The sequence below is a fragment of the Pongo abelii genome, chromosome 22 (genome assembly GCF_028885655.2).
Source record: "Pongo abelii isolate AG06213 chromosome 22, NHGRI_mPonAbe1-v2.0_pri, whole genome shotgun sequence".
NCBI classification, from domain to species: Eukaryota; Metazoa; Chordata; class Mammalia; order Primates; family Hominidae; genus Pongo; species Pongo abelii.
Genome location: NC_072007.2, coordinates 52,284,861 through 52,300,461, shown reverse-complemented (window position 1 = coordinate 52,300,461; position 15,601 = coordinate 52,284,861). Strand labels below are relative to the sequence as shown.

Here is a 15,601-nt window from a genome sequence, read left to right as displayed (position 1 = left end):
TTCCTTTATGCCTTGCGGATACTCCCAGAAGGAGAAATGCAAAGCACAGCAAACTATTTATGTTAAATCGACTGCAAGGTTTGATGACATCTGGTTGTCGACCACCAATGCTGAGGCTCCTCTTTGAGGGGTAGGTTGAGGCCAGAGAAGGGGCAGGAAGGGCAGGGGGTAAAGAGAGTTTGGGGTCCTGCTCTCCATTTTGAAAGCACATAGTATGCCAAGTGGAAAACTAAGCAGTTTTCTGTGAAAATATGTGAATAAATGAGCAGGTACACACATACATACACACATGCACACTGATGCAGACACGCGCACACATACAGGCACACATGCTCACACGCACACTTCCGCACACGCTCAAATACACATGCACACGCACACACATTCACACATGCACACACATGCATACATGAGCACACATGCTCATACGCACACATCCACAATGCACATACATGCACACTCACATGCACTCACACACATGCTCACATGGACACATGCTCACATGCATACATGCACACACACATGCTCACACAGTCACATGCACACATGCTCACACACAGTCACATGCACACACATGCTCACACGGTCACATGCACACACATGCTCACACATGCTCACATAGTCACATTTACACACACATGCTCACACACAGTCATACACACACGCACACAGTCACATGCACACACACATGCTCACACACAGTCTCACATGCACACACATGCTCACAGTCACATGCACACACACGTGCTCACACACAGTCACATGCACACATGCTCACACATGCTCACACAGTCACATGCACACACACATGCTCACACACAGTCATGCACACACACATGCGCACACAGTCACATGCACACATGCTCACACATGCTCACATACAGTCACATGCACACACACATGCTCACAGTCATATACACACACGCACACAGTCACATGCACACACATGCTCACAGTCACATGCACACATGCTCACACACAGTCACATGCACACACATGCTCACACATGCTCACACAGTCACATGCACACACACATGCTCACACAGTCATGCACACACACATGCACACACAGTCACATGCACACACACATGCTCACATAGTCACATGCACGCACATGCTCACACACAGTCATATGCACACACACATGCTCACATACAGTCACATGCACACAATGCACACATACAGTCACATGCACACACACATATGCTCACACATGCTCACATACAGTCACATGCACACACACATGCTCACACACAGTCATATGCACACATGCACACACAGTCACATGCACTCACACATGCTCACATACAGTCACAGGCACACACACGCGCTCACAGTCATGCACACACATGCACACAGTCACATGCACACACACATGCTCACACAGTCATGCACACACACATGCACAGTCACATACACACACATGCACACATACACAGTCACATGCACACACACATGCTCACACAGTCACATGCACACACATGCACACACACAGTCACATGCACATACAATGCTCACACACAGTCACATACACACATGCTCACACACACAGTCACATGCACACACGTGCACACACAGTCACATGCACACACACATGCTCACACACACAGTCACATGTGCACACACATGCTCACACACATGCACATTAAGGCTTTGGTGGAAAGAGTGGCCCTCTAATAACTTGTTTTTTAATAGTTGGAGTTCCACATGAAGGAGAAGAAAGAGGACCTCCAGATTAGCTGGTCTTTCATCAGTGTGCCGGAAATGGCCATTAATATCCAGCCCAAAGCACTGGGGGAGGTCAGTCCGTAAGTTTTTATGATTCTTCCATTGACATGAGAACACACGTATGTTAGGACAGTCTGTGGTGGGGAACTGAGTGCATGGCTGGTGTTGGTGGCCTCCTTCCCTATCCCAGCCACCCCTTCTGGGGCTGGCTTGGGCTTCTCAGGATGTGGATGGGCCCTTTGGCTTGGCAGGGCCTGCCAGGGGATGGCTTTGATGGATTGGATGCAGGGCTCCCACCTGAGCTGTACCTGCAGTCACCTGGCCATTTAAAAAAACCCTGAAGCCTTCCCTGCCCCACCCCAGATGTGGGTTTAATTGGCTGGGGATGATTTTAGCACTCATATGCAGCAAAGGCTAATGACACTGTAGGTACCCGCTTGACGCTCCGCCATGTGTGACGATCAGGCCCTCTCTCCCACGGTGAGGGCGCTGCACTCGTAACTTGGGCTGAGTCCAAAGGCTGCTTCCAAGGGCAGGGCCTCCTTTCTTTCCACAGTTTTTGCAAAGACAGAGCTAAAATCTGAAGATAATTTCCTTCCTTCCTACTTTGCATGGTTTTCGTCACCTGAAGACATGAGGTTGGGAGCAGGGAGTGGGCTTGCAAAGTCGATTTGTCAACTTTCTCCTCTTTCACCACGACCAGGTGGCTGAGACAAGTGCGATGTCTGACACTGTCAAGGACATCTTGAAGCATTTGGTTGGTTCTGCCTCTCCATCAGTGGTTCTGATCACCAAGCCCACGACTGTAAAGGAAGCTCAGGTAAACTCATCTGGGTGCTGTGGGTGCATCTGAACCCCGTTGGGCACCATGGCCCACCTCTCTTGGAGAATCTGTGTGCGTTTCCAGCATTTCTCCACCTCCCATGGTAGAGCCAAGATGGCTCGGGTGCTTGCTGGAGATAATGATGGTGGGTGTGGGATAAAGCCTTGGGTTTGGAGCACGGGGCTGCAAAGCTTCATGAAGTGGCAGGAAAACCTGACATTTCCCTGTCCATTCAGAGCCCTAGACCTCATCCTTCCAGGACCAAGGTACCTGGGAAAGCAGCCAGTGTTGAGAACATTGCCCCAGAAGCAGGCACAGCCAGGTGGGTGGGATAGACAGAGACGGTTTAGCCTGGGCTAGGGCTGGCCTGCTGCCCTGGTCCTGCCTGCAACAGCTCCTGCCTCTTGGAGGGCTTTGTCCTTTGGGGCACACGATAAACGAGGCTAGTCTCATCTGTGCGACCCCCTTTTCCATATCACCTGCCTCCCTCCTCATGCTGGAGCCCCCCTATTCCATCTGATTAGGGTGCTACTCACTTTTCTGGTTAAATTCTTATCCAGAGCATTTGCCCTGGTCAACCTCATGGGCCTAAATAACACATCAGTAATCCTTTGTTTAAGGTGAGTCACGTGCTGATCTTTTTATCATGATTATGTAAAACAGGCACTTATAGTCCCCGAAGTTTAAAAAATATATTTTTTTGGCAGTGGTTTTATGTAGCATGATAAAATACATCTTTATTATAATGTCCATCTTTATTATCTAGCTCTTGGTGAAGTCAGTTTGAAAATATAAATTCTTGTGTGATGTTTGTCCTTGGTCTGCGGATGTCACCGCAGCTGTCAGTAGGTAGAGTCTGAAGACTTTGTTTCACTGGACAGATATCAGTTGATGGCAGTGTTTGCTGCTAAGCCCTGGCCATGGGGGTTAGAAGAGTATAAGGAAGCATCATCACCCTCCCGAAGCCTGCAATAGGCAGAAGGGGCACCGGGCCAGCAGAGCAGAGCAGGAGGGGTGTGGATGTCTTGGGGGCTTCCCAGGGGCCTGGGGTCACTCAGCCTCTCCAAATGGAGGGGACCAGGCTGTGACGCTTGGGAGGTGAGGGGAGCGTCCCAGTGCTGTCCCTTTCACTATTTCTGTCACAGTAGCTTATTTCACATCAGAGGTGACTGTTCTGAATATGACAATCAACTTTTAATGTCAAAATGTATGCAACTTCATAAAACAGTTGTATATTTTTGGAATCCATGAATTTAATAGGACCCAGATGATCATAACTTCAATCATGCTTTTCCATAAATTTGTACAGTTTATTTAATCAAAATAGCATATATATATATCATATTGGTCAGGATTTTCCAGAGAAACAGAACCAGTGGGAGTGTGTGTGTGTGTGTGTGTGTGTTTGTGTGTGTAATCAGCTCACACAGTTATGAAGGCTAGTACGTCCTGAGATCTGCATTTGGCAAGCTGCAGCCCCAGGAGAGTCTGTGGGGTAATTCTAGTTCGAGTCTGAAGCCCTGAGACCTAAAAGAGCCCATGATGTATGTTCCAGTCCAAAGGCCACTGGGCTCAAGACCCATGAAGAGTCACTGTTTCAGTCCAAGTCTGAAGGCAGGAAAAGGCCCCTTTCCTGGCTCAAGCAGTGAAGAAGGGGAGTTTCCTTTTACTCAGCCTTTTTGTTCCGTTGTGCCTCCAACTGACTGGATGAGGCCCACCCACGTGAGGGAGGAAAATCTGCATTATTGGGTGTGCCAAGTTAAATGTTAATCTCATCCAGAAACACACTCACAGTCACACCCAGAATCATGTTGGACCAGACATCTGGGCACCCCATGGCCCAGTCAAGTCGACACATACAGTTAACCATCACCCTCAGCAATTGAAAAAAAAGATTTCATCTCTGTCCCAGACAAGTAGATTGCTCTGTCCCCAGCGCTCATGTCCTTGGATCTCAGGGACTTCGGCAATTCCTTCTTGGGCTCCAGCACCCTTAGCTCACGTTTGGGAAGTGCCTGGCTCAGAACAATGTTTTCTAGGTGGGAAAGAACACCTGTGTCTCTTGAGACATTAGTGAGCATTTCCCCGAAGAAGTGCTCAGTCAAATCAGCACCCAGGGTCTCTGCCTGAAAACTTCTCACAGCATGGGGGCTGGCGCCACCTCCGAGAAGCCCGTCTGGGTCCCTGAATGCTTGCAACGAACAGAGCCTCTTTAACAAACCTGCACGTTGTGCACATGTACCCTAAAACTTAAAGTGTAATTTAAAAAGAAAAGAAAAAGAACTTAAATAAACAAACAAAAAAAAAAATAAAAGAACACTCTTAGCCAGTCGTGGTGGCTCATGCCTGTAATCCCAGCACTTTGGGAGGCTGAGGTGTGCGGATCACCTGAGGTGGAGATTTCGAGACCAGCCTGGCCAACATGATGAAACCCTGTCTCTACTAAAAATACAAAAAGAATTAGCCGGGTGTGGTGGCGGGCACCTGTAATCTCAGCTACTCAGGAGGCTGAGGCAGGAGAATTGCTTGCACCCAGGAGGCAGAGGTTGCAGTGAACTGAGATCGCACCACTGCACTCTAGCCTGGACAACAGAGTGAGACTCTATCTCAAAAAAAAAAAAAAAAAAAGAACACTCTTAGCAGTGGGTGACAGGTGGAACCCAGTTTGGGAAATGCTGGTTTGAAGCTGGGCTCTTCCAGATTTGGGGGTGCTTTCTGTTGGAAATGCCCTGGTGCCTGTTGGAGGATGTGATGTGGTGGAAGCTGGTCCCAGCTGCCCCTGCCTCTGTCCCCTCACCTGTGCAGTGCTAGGGTATGCATAGACATTCCTCATGTGGACGTTGGACTCTGTGTGGAGGTGGGAAATGAGTGTGGGCTGACAGCCCTGGCCGTTCCCATCTGTCTGGTGTCCTGCTCTTTGCTAGCAGGCCATGAGTGCCTGCAGCCAGCGGAAGAGGTCCTCATGCTCTTGAGCACGTGCCCGGGTCAGATAGTTTAGACCCATGGCAAAGCGAGCTCCATCTTCCCCTGTGATAAGTTTTGGGAACCCTGTCTGTGGATGAATGCACTGCTACTTGTACTTGCTGTATTTGGGATAGAAAATGCTCCCAGGCAGGAGGATGGCGATGGCTCATTGGCTCCCTCCCTTCCTATGAGAAGGGAAATTGTTTCAAAGCAGACCCCAGAGCTCGGGCTCCCTGTGCAGGTTTTCCTGTAGACACCCCACTGCCGCCACCCCCCATAACAGGAGTCCAGCAGCTACTTCCGTGGTCCTCAATCTCCCCATGAAGACCAAAAATAAAGTGCTCTTTATTTTTTCAGAACTTACAGTGTGCTGCATCTACTGCTCAGGAATCCTGTCCTCCTAAACCTCCAAGGGCCCACGAGCTAAAGCTACTGGTGAGGAACATCGGCGCCTTGCTGCTCAGCGAGCCCGGTGTCTCAGGTGGGTGACGATGGGAGCCTGCCTGCCTGCCTGGAGGGGCTGTTCCTGCCCCTGAGCAGAGTCAGGGGCTCTGGGGGGCCTTGGATTCTCTGGTGGCATCCTCCTGTGGGGGTGCAGCGGGAGCCCTGCCATGGTTGCAGAGAGCACCTGAAAATGTAACGGGAACAAGAGGTGCTAAAAAATCCAATCCTGTTTCTGCACGTGTGAAGGTCAAGGGGAGAAAGGAGTATAATTGGTTTGGCCTTTTTCATTTGTCTGGAATTGTCCTGCCTTTTTATCTTTTCTTTCCTTTTTTTTTTTTTTTTTTTAACTATTGAACCCGTATGTATGTGTTAAGCATCCCTGACCAAGGTGCAGACAGAGTTTCGCTCTTGTTACCCAGGCTAGAGTGCAATGGCACGATCTCGGCTGACTACAACCTCCAGTTCCTGGGTTCAAGCGATTCTCCTGCCTCAGCCTCCCTAGTAGCTGGGATTACAGGCATGCACCACCACGCCCAGCTATTTTGTATTTTTAGTAGAAATGAGGTTTCTCCATGTTGGTCAGGCTGGTCTTGAACTCCTGACCTCAGGTGATCCGCCCGCCTCAGCCTCCCAAAGTGCTGGAGATTCTGCTTTCTTAGAAAGTGGGTGAAGGGGGATGTAGGGAGTTGATGGGCATCAGATGGCTTCGGCCACACTCGGGACTCCGATGCTGGGAGACCATGGCTGCTGTTGGAGCCAAGACAAGCAACAGAGAATGGATAACCCCTTCTGGGTGGTTCTGAATCACTGTTGAGGCCCCAGACACAGAGTCACTCGGGACAGGGCACCTCTTTACACCACGACTCCATTTTGCCAAGAACAGGAGCGAATTGTATTGCCTGAGTATGTTAAAGGTGACTTATCTTTATTTGCAAGGGGCTTCCTCCAGTTCCAAAAGCACAAATGGGCCACGTCTAGCCACTGAGACTGTGCAGAGCTAGCTGTTGAGGATGTTTTTTGGTAAAAGTGCCCGCATGTTGCCCTTTCAACCTGTGCTGCTTAGTGGCTAAATGTGAGCTCCCTGGACTCGGTCGGTCAGGGTTGGGGTCCCAGCTCTCACACGTACCTGCCCTGAGGCCAGGCTCCGTTCCTGCCTCTGTCGGATGTCCCCACGTCTGGGTCTGAGTCTTCTCTTGAAGAGTGACTGTGAAAGCTCAGTAGTGAATGCATGGAGGCTGCTTCACCCTGCTGCTGCATGGTCCAGCGTCCAAACATTCCAGCAATTACTGATTCCACAGTGTATTGGGGACTTTGTGCTGCGGGGAGAAGCATTGTCTCAAAGCAGAAACAGCTGTTCACTAGTGACATGTCCTACTACCTGGATCAAATACCCTGGCTAGTATCAGGTACAGCACCTGTCTGGTGTAAGTCGGGAAATGGGAACTCTGTGAGGTATATTTCCAAATTTAGGAGTCAACATGAACTGATGTTTAGGCTTTGGCAAACTGTTACTCTTGTCTAAAAGTGGGGACCATGCCTCTGTATATAATGGTGCTGCCTCTTGGGGAGGGTCCCCCTGGGAGCCCACGCCTGTGGCCAGCACTGACAGAGGGGGCGAGGCACTTGGGGTCAACAGCCCAGGGCTGTTGATACCAAATGTGGGAAAAAATTATATAACTCCAATAAAGGCTGGTGCTATGAGCATTTGAAAATGGCAAATGAAAGAATTCCTACTCTCTGAAGTGGGTAAACCTTGACCTTAGTCATTTAATTTAGCCTTTTTTTCTATGCATACAATGTCTTCAGCAATTTAAAAAATAAAAATAATGCTGGGCGCGATGGCTCATGCCTATAATCCCAGCACTTTGGGAGGCTGAGGCAGGTGGATTACGTGGTCAGGAGTTCGAGACCAGCCTTACCAACATGGTGAAACCCCGTCTCTACTAAAAATACAAAAATTAGCTGAGCGTGGAGGCCTGCGCCTGTAATCCCAGATACTCAGGAAGCTGAGGCAGGAGAATCACTTGAACCCAGGAGGTGGAGGTTGCAGTGAGCCGAGATCGCACCACTGCACTCCAGCCTGGGCGACAGAGCGAGACTCTGTCTCAAAAAATAAATAAATAAATAAATACAAAATAAAAATAAACGCCAACACGATGCCCTTCTATTTAATTACAGGTCACATTAACGCAGTGTGCGTCGTGCAGCTGAACGATCCTGTTCAGAGGTTCTCCAGCACCCTGACGAAAAACACTCCGGACCTCACGTGGGAAGAGGAATTCACCTTGTGAGTCCGGCCAGGTTATGGGCCTGTGTGTCCACGGCCGTGTCTGTTCAGGAGCGCCAAATCCTGAAATCATTCTGCAGCACCGTTTAGGCTAAAACATTAAACCAAAACAGTTAACAACAAATGATGTCTTAAGCATCTTAAAGGTAGCTTTAGGTCAAACATGGGTTTCGTTGTAAAGGCAGCTCTTAGAGTCAGTTTTCTCCTCCTGCCCTGATATGATGAGAGGGAGCCATCATGGGGTCTCTTACAGACACACACATCATCCAGGGTGAAAAGGGAGGGAGTCTCTGACCGAATCCAGAACCTAACGAAGAAAATAGAAAAAGGGGCTGGGCGCAGAGGCTCATGCCTGTAATCCCAGCTGTCTGGCAGGCAGAGACGGGAGAATCGCTTGAGCCCAGGAGTTTAAGACCAGCCTGAGCAACATAGCGAGACCTCTTCTGTACTAAAAGTTTTAAAAAAATTAACCGGGCATGGTGGCCCTTGCCTTGCCTGTAGAACTCCTAGCTATTTGGGAGGCTGATGCAGGAGGATTGCTTGAGCCTGGGAGATTGAGGCTGCAGTGAGCTGTGATTGTGCCACTGCATTCCAGCCTGAGTGACAGAGAGATACCCTGTCTCAAAAAAAAAAAAGAAAGTCTGGGAACAGTAGCTCACACATGTAATCCCAGTACTTTGGGAGGCTGAGATGGGTGGAGGTCAGGAGTTCGAGACCAACCTGGCCAGCATGGTGAATGAAACCTTGTCTCTACTAAAAGTACAAAAATTAGCCAGTCATGGTGGCAGGTGCCTGTAATCACAGCTACTCAGGAGGCCGAGGCAGGAGAATCACTTGAGCCTGGGATTCAGAGGTTGCAGTGAGCTGAGATTGTACCACTGCACTCCAGCCTGGGCAACAAAGTGAGACTCCATTTCCAAAAAAAAAAAAAAAAAAAAAAAAAAGAATAGACATAGGGAAAAATGTAGGCCATGCATAAATAATGGTGTAAGAATCATAAATAAAATATTATCAAACAGAATCTAGCAGCACATGAAAAATAAAACCAGCTGTGTTCATACCAGGAATGTAAGGATGTATGTGTGCTTTCACATAAGGAAGTCTTATTAATGGTGTTCATTGTATTACTAGATGAAAAGAGAAAATAAATGTATTTTCTCTACATATGTCCAGAAGACATTCAGTGACATTTAATACCCATTCTTAATTTTTAAAAACTTAATTAGAACAAAATTTATGGATACTTCTTTAATAAGATTTTAAAAATCACTATAAATGGTAAATACCAGAAGCAGACTCACTAAAATCAAGAGAAGGATGCCTATTGTTTTGTTCTAGAAGTATTGGTTAATGCAATTAGATAAGGGAAAAAACCATACACAAATACCGGAAAGGAAGAGGCAAGACCAATCATTGTTTGGAGATGATATGACTGCATATCAGGACTATACAAGAAAATCAATCCAAGCTATTAGAAAGAATAATGGATATAAGGTAGAAATGAATATTTTAAAAACTAATAGACATAATCATTTAATGAATTAGCTGAGTACCAAAGTATTAAAATTAATCATAATCTAATCCTTAAAAAATGAACAATTAGAAAAAGTAATGGAAGAAAATTTCCCGTGTGTGTGTGTGTGTGTGTGTGTGTGTGTGTGTGTGTGTGTATAGCTTTTATAAATCATGAATGAAAAGATGACAGCTGTCTTAGAAAACTGAACAAAATTCCTGAACTGGAAATACAAAAGCCAGAGCTACCAATGGCTATAAACTTCTGAAAATATGTTCAGAAATAAGTAAAGTCATGCAAACTTCAGCAAAAGAGAGAGGTCATTTTTCCACCTCACAGCTTGGTAAAGAATAAGAGAGTGATAATGGCATTGGAGGTGTCACTGGGAATAAGCATTCTGGATGCCATCAATCGGCCTAAATGAAAAACACCTCTCAAATGCACATGCCATTTGACAGGCAATTAGAGTTTTCCTAAGGAAGTAATCACATGGCGTGCAAAGATATATGTGTAAGAATGTGCCTCTCAGCTTGTGTATAGTTATAAAATAGTGGGGACCACCAACACATTAAGAAGGGTTGTTTAGTAAAGAGTTGGCTAAATAAAATCTCCTAAGGACAAAGAGCAGAATACTAGAGGCCTATCAAACATGATGTTGCTCTGTAGTTATACAGAAAGACATCCACAAAGTTTTCAGTTAAAAGAATAGGTTACAGGCTGGGCGCAGTGGCTCACCTGTAATCCCAGCATGTTGGGAGGCTGAGGTGGGAGGATGGCTTGAGCTCAGGAGTTCGAGACTAGCCTGGGCAACGTGGCAAGACTTCATCTCTACTTTTTTTTTTAATGCCTTTTTAATGAAAATAAATAGGTTACGAAGAAGGAGGGAGGTATATCATGTTCCGTATTTTGTCTTCAGGTCATTATATAGCTGTGCTTTCAATATGGCAGCGACTGGCCACATGTGTCTCTTTAAATTAAATTAATGGAAATTTTTAAAAATGACATTCAGTTCCTCAGCTTGCACTGGCCACCTCTCCAGTGCTCCATGCCTACCACATTTGACAGCTCCTCTGTCACTGTCATCACAGAACATCCTGTTGACTGTTCTGGAAGGCTAGTCACCGAATATTAACAGTAACTGTTTCCGAATGGGGAGGTTGCAGTTAACTCTTGCCTTTTTTTTGCTTATATGTCTTGGTAGTTTGTTAATATTGACATCTTTGTCTTCCTTTCTATAATCAGAAAAAATACTCTATTTCATAAAAAGAATCAAGCATTACATTTTTTAGGACTCATAACTTTTTTCTCTTCCAAAGCGAGTTGAATGCCAAGTCGAAGGAGTTACACCTGCAGATTTCAGAGGCTGGGCGATCCTCAGAAGGTGGGTTCAGCAGGAGGACAGAGGCCCCGCCCTCTGGAAAGGTCCTCCGCTGCATGACCCCGGGCCTCAGGAAAGGGCGGTGGGAGATCCAGCAGAGGAAGCTGACCCCTCCTCTAAATGACTTTGGTTTTCCCATGGGAATGTTTGGTCGAAAGGCAATTTGAGTTATTAACAAGGTCATACATTTTGGGGAAATGTTCAACTGGATTTTTTGTTTGTTTTTTTTAAAAAATCCAAAATCTTTTATGCAACAATTCTTGGCATAGAGAAGTAGTTCTGAACCTTCCTAGCCCCAAGAGACCTCCTTTTTTTGGAAAACAAAAACAAAAACAAAACCTTTTAACTGTAGTAAGATAAACAACATAAAATGTATCATCTTAACCATTTCTAAGTAGATAGTTCAGGGGCAGTAAGTACATTCACACTGTTGTGCAACCATCACCCCCATCTATCTCCAGAGCTTTTTCATCCCTACTCTATGGCCTGTATGAATTTCACTGGGTTTTTCCTTGTAAAATAAACTACAGAGGTTTAAATTGAACTCAGGATTTATACACAAGAAAGCAACAATGAGAGGTAAAGTCACTAAAACACTACAATGAACGTAGGCCTGTATGTGTGCGTGTGTGCACATCAGTAGTTTCAATATTTGTTAGGTTTTTAAAGATACAAATATTTTCTTAGATTGTAAAACTCTCCCCATAAACATGCCAAAATTAGGAAGCCCTTGCCCAGCCTATCCAGCAATAAAATCAAGCCATTTGGTTACCTCCTAAAGTGAGAAGGTTGTTATTTCTCCCAATTAACTAGTTTTATATCCTAGTTGTTAGCAAGAATCCTGAGGCGACTTCCTTGATTTTGGAGTCCCGAGAAAACTGGGATGCCCGTGAGATAAGAGTCCTGAGAGAGAAGCATAACGTAGATTGGGGACCTGCACAGCATGGGGGTGCTGTTTACCTGGAGAGAAGTCAACTTCTGATCCCATTCCTGGGTCCCCACTCCTGCTGGCCTCACTCAAATTTCATTCCAGCCCAGCCTGATGGAATCTATGAAATTTCAAACTTTACAAAAACAATGCAAAGAACAGCCACATAACCTTTACTCAAACTCACGTATCCTTAACATTTGCTCAGTTTCCTTTACTATTTGTGCTCATGCTTGGTCTCTCTCTCTCTCCCCGTACTCATTTTCTTTTTACACACACACACACACACACACACACACACAACTTGAGGGTAAATTATATGCATCTTGGCCCTTTATCCTCAATTCTTTAGTGTGTGTTCTCCTAGGAATGGAGATACTCTCTGCTGTGTCCGCAGTACAGTTGTCAGCTCCCTGAATTTACATTGCTGCAATTCCTTAGCTTATGCACATCTTCCAGTATTTGTCACTGGACGACCCCATGATGTCCTTCAGAGCAGTGACCTTTCCACTCGGGCACAGGGCCGGACATTGCCTGACTGTCTTATTGCTTTAGCATCCTCTGTCCTGCAGCGTTTCCACAGCCTTTCTTTGTCTTTTATGGCATCGACATTTTTAAAACGTTCTGAAACGTGAGCACTTTCCAGTGGGCTGGATGCACGTGAGGAGCGTGTTCCGGCTGCTGGGCGTGTGGGCCTTTCCGTTCTCACGGAACCCCGAGAAGCATCAGCGGCACCCCTTGCCTGTCTCCTGTCTTTTCAGGTCTGCTGGCGACGGCGACAGTTCCTCTGGATTTATTTAAGAAGCAGCCTTCTGGGCCACAGAGCTTCACGCTGACCAGCGGGTCTGCCTGCGGCAGCTCAGTGCTGGGCTCGGTCACGGCAGAGGTAGGGCGAGGCTCCCCACCGCGGCCGGGTTCCGGCTTGGGGCACTTACCCAAGGAGCGTCTTCACTTATGTCTGCAGTCTCACTCCTGCTTCTGTGTGAAATAAGACCTCCTGTAAGAGGAGAGGCTGTTTCATCGTATGCAGGACCAGACTCGAATAGAGCACGTTCTGTCCACTGTACAATTGAGTTGTCTGCTGGAGGAGATAACTTGTGAGGATGCCATTTTATGGGCCTACCCCAAAAAGGCCTTTGAAAGTTTTGCTTGGTTCCTCAGCTTCTATTCTGTTGCCATCATTATGTGTTGAGCTGGCTGTGTATAAGGTTGGGTCTGTGTCCATTCTGGGAATATCCAGGTTAATTGGAAATGCTAAGTGACGTTAAGGGAGGGAATTATGAATTATGGTTATTTCACAAGAAGGCAGCGTTACGTGGCTGATCAGTCTGTGCAACTTCCACAAAACCAGAAACAAGTAACGCGTCTTCTCTGCAGTTCTCTTACATAGAACCTGGTGAATTGAAATCCTGGCCCATCCCTCCCCCTGTTCCTGCTGCAAAAATAGAAAAGGACCGCACGGTGATGCCCTGTGGGACTGTGGTCACTACTATCACTGCTGTGAAGACCAAGCCTCGCGTCGACGTGGGGAGGGCGTCCCCGCTGAGCTCCGGTGAGACAACAGGAACGCAGTCGGGGAACTTTGGTGCATGACGCCTGTCTGTAACCACCTTGCCCCCACAGACTGCAGAGTTCTGCAGCCTGCAGCGCCGAGTGTTAGGAAAATCTCACAGCACAGGAAGGGTGCTAATTGGCCACACTTGTGCTTAATTTGTTGCTGTTGGATGACAGTTATCTTTCTCTTCTGCTACACACATGTGCAATAAACTGAAACAAGGTTCAATTCCCATGGTATATTCTGAAGCTAAAATCTAGATAGTGTAAATAGTTGCACTTAGGTTTAACTCCAACTAAGTTAAATTAAGAACTCTATTATAGGGCTGGGTGCAGTGTCTCACTCCTGTAATCCCAGCACTTTGGGAGGCCGAGGCGGGCAGATCACCTGAGGTCAGGAGTTTGAAACCAGCCTGACCAACATGGTGAAACCCCATCTCTACTAAAAATACAAAATTAGCTGGGCGTGGTGGCACATGCCTGTAGTCCTAGCCACTCTGGAGGCTGAGGCAGGAGAATTGCTTGAACCCGGGAGTCAGAGGTTGCAGTGAGCCGAGATCACACCATTGCACTCCAGCCTGGACAAGAGCAAAACTCCTTCTCAAAGAAAAAAACAAAAACAAAAACAAAACAAAACACGAACTCTATTACTTGTATGTGGGGACAGCACACACTTTTTTCTTGAAAAATTCAAAGTGAGTGGTCCTTGTAGACTTTCTTCTGTTAAAAATCTTTTGCTAGAAGGCTTGACAGGCTGTCATTTGAGATCCAGCTGAATTCTGTACCTGTCTCCACACCACTGCCTTGGAGACAGAAGTTTCTGTATAAGCGTATGCTTTATTTCTCACAATTCATACTGCATCTCTGCTTGTGCAAAAGCATTATCCTCCCAGAGTACATGAGTTGGCACAGTTCAGGGATATAAAATAGAATGGGAAATTCTGGCTTAGTTAAAATGTTTCTGAAATTTTATTTCAACCTGGACTCCAGACACCACTCTTGCCCCTTCTCCCCTCAAAACGGCTTTCGTTAAGCTTTGCCTTTACCAACTGCACACACCGGAGCTGCAGTGAGGGCTGTCCTTTCACTTTTTGGTAACTGTTGATCCAGTCAGCCACGGGGCCGCTTTTGTAATCAGGATCTTCCTCTGGCAGATTCTCCGGTGAGGACTCCCATCAAGGTGAAGGTGATCGAGAAGGACATCTCTGTCCAGGCCATCGCCTGCCGCAGCGCCCCCGTCAGCAAAACACTCTCTTCTTCAGACACAGGTAACTGAGACATGCCCACATCACTGTCCCTCTTAGCACCTTTGGGCCTTTTGGGCTGTTCTGATACGAAGTATTTTCCTTTCAGAGTTTGGAAAAAGTTGTTTTGGGCCTGGTGCGGTGGCTCACACCTGTAATCTCAGCACTTTGGGAGGCTGAGGCGGGTGGATCACTTGAGGTCAGGAATTTGAGACCAGCCTGGCCAACATGGCAAAACCCCATCTCTACTAAAAATACAAAAATTAGCTGGGCATGGTGGCGCATGCCTGTAATCCCAGCTACTCAACAGGCTTAGGCAGGAGAATCGCTTGAACCCGGGAGGCAGAGGTTGCAGTGAGCCGAGATTGCACCACTGCACTCCAGCCTGGGTGACAGAGCGAGACCCTGTCTCTTGAAAAAAAAAAGTTTTGATTTGGTTTTGTTTTGTTATTGAGTGATGAGTGAAGGAGAGGGAGAAAAGGGAACTCCAAATTGATCAGAGACCAGGAGTGGCATTCATATTCCTGCTCCATTTTAGGGAATGCTTTAACAAAATAAAAAGCCAGCTGAGACTTTACGTTTTAAAATTTCTGATCATTTTTCTCTTGCACAACACACTAGCTACATTAATAGCAAATAAGTAGGACTTGGGACATCATCATCACAGTCACTTTAATTTTGTTTCCCACTTTCTGCTTAGACCAGCTTAGTAGAAGTAGTTTTCCCTTCTACTAGGAA

General features: G+C 46.7%; 1 protein-coding gene across 1 annotated transcript in view; it reads left to right on the top strand.

Annotated features, from left to right (window-relative positions):
- Positions 1 to 15,601, top strand: part of C2CD2 (C2 calcium dependent domain containing 2) — a 69,906-nt gene that overhangs the window by 34,511 nt on the left and 19,794 nt on the right. The window contains exons 4-11 of the mRNA XM_003779445.5: positions 1,696 to 1,800; positions 2,432 to 2,548; positions 5,873 to 5,996; positions 8,138 to 8,246; positions 11,076 to 11,140; positions 12,827 to 12,951; positions 13,443 to 13,617; positions 14,774 to 14,887. Of these exons, the coding sequence (XP_003779493.4) occupies positions 1,696 to 1,800; positions 2,432 to 2,548; positions 5,873 to 5,996; positions 8,138 to 8,246; positions 11,076 to 11,140; positions 12,827 to 12,951; positions 13,443 to 13,617; positions 14,774 to 14,887 (934 nt within the window). The remainder of the gene's footprint in view (positions 1 to 1,695; positions 1,801 to 2,431; positions 2,549 to 5,872; positions 5,997 to 8,137; positions 8,247 to 11,075; positions 11,141 to 12,826; positions 12,952 to 13,442; positions 13,618 to 14,773; positions 14,888 to 15,601) is intronic.